This window comes from Chamaea fasciata, unplaced genomic scaffold, assembly GCF_029207755.1.
Source record: "Chamaea fasciata isolate MVZ Bird 193981 ecotype frontalis unplaced genomic scaffold, bChaFas1.0.hap1 SCAF_29, whole genome shotgun sequence".
NCBI classification, from domain to species: domain Eukaryota; kingdom Metazoa; phylum Chordata; class Aves; order Passeriformes; family Sylviidae; genus Chamaea; species Chamaea fasciata.
In genome coordinates this window covers 4,513,389-4,515,967 of record NW_027094114.1, presented here as the reverse complement: position 1 = coordinate 4,515,967, position 2,579 = coordinate 4,513,389, and the positions used below count along the sequence as shown (strand labels likewise).

The 2,579-nt window shown below is 53.4% G+C and overlaps 1 protein-coding gene across 1 annotated transcript; it reads right to left on the bottom strand.

Annotated features, from left to right (window-relative positions):
- Positions 1 to 1,118: 1,118 nt before the first annotated feature.
- LOC136302567 (olfactory receptor 14J1-like) lies at positions 1,119 to 2,051 on the bottom strand. The gene has a single exon (XM_066206038.1). The coding sequence runs from the start codon at positions 2,049 to 2,051 to the stop codon at positions 1,119 to 1,121; it is 933 nt and encodes a 310-aa protein (XP_066062135.1).
- Positions 2,052 to 2,579: the final 528 nt, after the last annotated feature.

Below are 2,579 nucleotides of genomic sequence, written 5' to 3'. Positions count from 1 at the left end.
AAGAAGGCCAATGGCTCCTGGCCTGGATCAGGAATGGTGTGGCCAGCAGGACCAGGGCACTGATTCTTCCCCTGTACTTGGCACTGGTGACTCAGCACCTCGAGTGCTGTGTCCAGTTCTGGGCCCCCAATTTAGGAAGGACATTGAAAGGCTGGAGCGTGTCCACAGAAGGGCAACAAGGCTGGTGAAGGGTCTGGAACACACGTCCTATGAGGAATGGCTTAAGGGTCTGGGCATTTTATCGTGGAGGAGAGAAGGATCAGGGGAGGCAAGGTGGTGTCAGGGCACAGGTTGGACTTGATGATCTCCAAAGTAATTTCCAACCTTGCTGATTGTGTGATTCTCTGAAACCACCTTTGAAGCAGTTGCAGGATGAGCCCTGGGCCTCTTATTCAGAAGGTCCAGGAGCCCAGGTCCCTCAGCTTCCCCACACAGCCAAGGGAGGCTCCCATGGTGGGATGCTGTTTGCCCCCACCCTGTCCACAGCCATCCTGGGGCTGCTCACGGGGCTTTTCTCTGCTGAGCTTTGGCCTGGGCGTGTTCTGGAGAGAGCCTGGGCAAGGAGCCGGGAGCCCCCAGGCCCTGCCCTGAGGCATCAGCGCTGCCCCAGCGGTGCCCATGGCCTGTCCCTGCTGCAGCCCCGGCACTGCCACCCCCAGCCCTGTGCCCAATTCCCGAGAGCCCTCAGGCCCTACAGCAACACCAGGGCCAGGAGGGCAGCGGGGCAGGGCCACGGGAGCAGCACTGCCAACACCAAGGGCTGCTGCTCCTGGGCACAGCTGCTGTGCCTGCCCTGATCTGCCCCCAGCTCTGCACACAGACATTGCTGCTGCAGCTCCAGAGAAGGGAAAAAATCTCGGGATCTCCAGTGAAAACTCTCCTGGGAGATGCTTTAGTTCCTTTAAAAGCCACTGAGAGCGCAGTTCTTCACTGACACAGTCTGTGGCCACAGAAAACTTAGAGAGAAAGAAAAGAAGAAAGGACACAATGAACATCATTGCTTTGTGAACATCACTGAAAACTAAAAGGAAAAAATCTGACAATCAAACCAACGCTATCAAAGATGACACAATCATTACAAGTTTATTACAAGTGATTTGCAGAAACTGGCCAGCAGTTTAATGTTTCTGAAATCGTCCAGTGATCAGAGTCCACACTGCAGCCTTGAGCTTCTGGTTCCTCAGGCTGTAGATGAGGGGGTTCAGGGCTGGAGGCACCACCGAGTACAGAACTGACAATGCCAGATCCAGGGATGGGGAGGAGACTGAAAGTGGCTTCAAGTGGGCAAAGGCTACGGTTCTGACAAACAAGGAGACCACAGCCAGGTGAGGGATGCAGATGGAAAAGGCTTTGTGCCGTCCCTGCTCAGAGGCAATCCTCAGCACAGCCCTGAAGATCTGCACATAGGAGAAAACAATGAACACAAAACAGCCAAGTCCTAGTGAGGTAGTGAAAACAGAAACCCCAAATTCCCTGAGGTAGGATTTGGAGCAGGAGAGCTTGAGGATCTGTGGGATTTCAGAGAAGAACTGGCCCAGGACATTGCCATGGCACAGGGGCAGGGAAAATGTATTGGCTGTGTACAGCAGAGCACAGAGAAAGGCACTGGCCCAGGCAGCTGTTGCCATGTGGGCACAAGCTCTGCTGCCCAGGAGGGTCCCGTAGTGCAGGGGTTTGCAGATGAACACGTAGCGGTCGTAGCACATGATGGTCAGGAGGGAAACCTCTGCTGAAATGAAAAACACAAACAGAAAGAGCTGTGCAGCACATCCTTTGTAGGAGATGGTCCTGGTGTCCCAGAGGGAATTGTGCATGGCTTTGGGGACAGTGGTGAGGATGGAGCCCAGGTCGGTGAGGGCCAGGTTGAGCAGGGAGAAGAACATGGGGCTGTGCAGGTGGTGGCCGCAGGCTACGGAGCTGATGACGAGGCCGTTGCCCAGGAGGGCAGCCAGGGAGATGCCCAGGAAGAGGCAGAAGTGCAGGAGCTGCAGCTGCCGCGTGTCTGCCAATGCCAGCAGGAGGAAATGGCTGATGGAGCTTCTGTTGGACATTTCTTCATTTTGTGCATCGTGAGCTGTTGAAAGAACATTGACCAGCTGTGACAGATTTCCTTGATTCAATCCTATGCTGAATTATCAGGAATCCGTTTAAACTATTTCTGTTGTTTTGGAGGAAATTCAGTAATTTTTTGAGTTGATCTTTGTGCTTCTGAGTTACTGCCTCATTTTCAGCATCACTCTTAACCTGAACCCTGGGAAGCACAGAGGGAAAAAAGAGCTCCCTGTGCCCTAGTGCAGTCAGACCTGCTGGTCCCCACACAGGTGCCTTTTGTTCATTTCACCTCCCTCTGTTTCAGGATGGACACACTTAAAACACGCTCGGAAAACAAAGTGGACTTTTTGAAGACTCCCGTTTCAAAATGAATTTCTCTAAACTCTTCTCTCTTTCCATGTGCAGCTAGACAGGGACAGATTCCAAGGGCTGGTCTCTCTCTGCTGCATGGAGTTGTGCCTACTGGGAGCTGTTTCTCTCTATCCAAGCCTTGTCCCTGCCAATGCTCCCAGAGCCCAGCCCAGCCC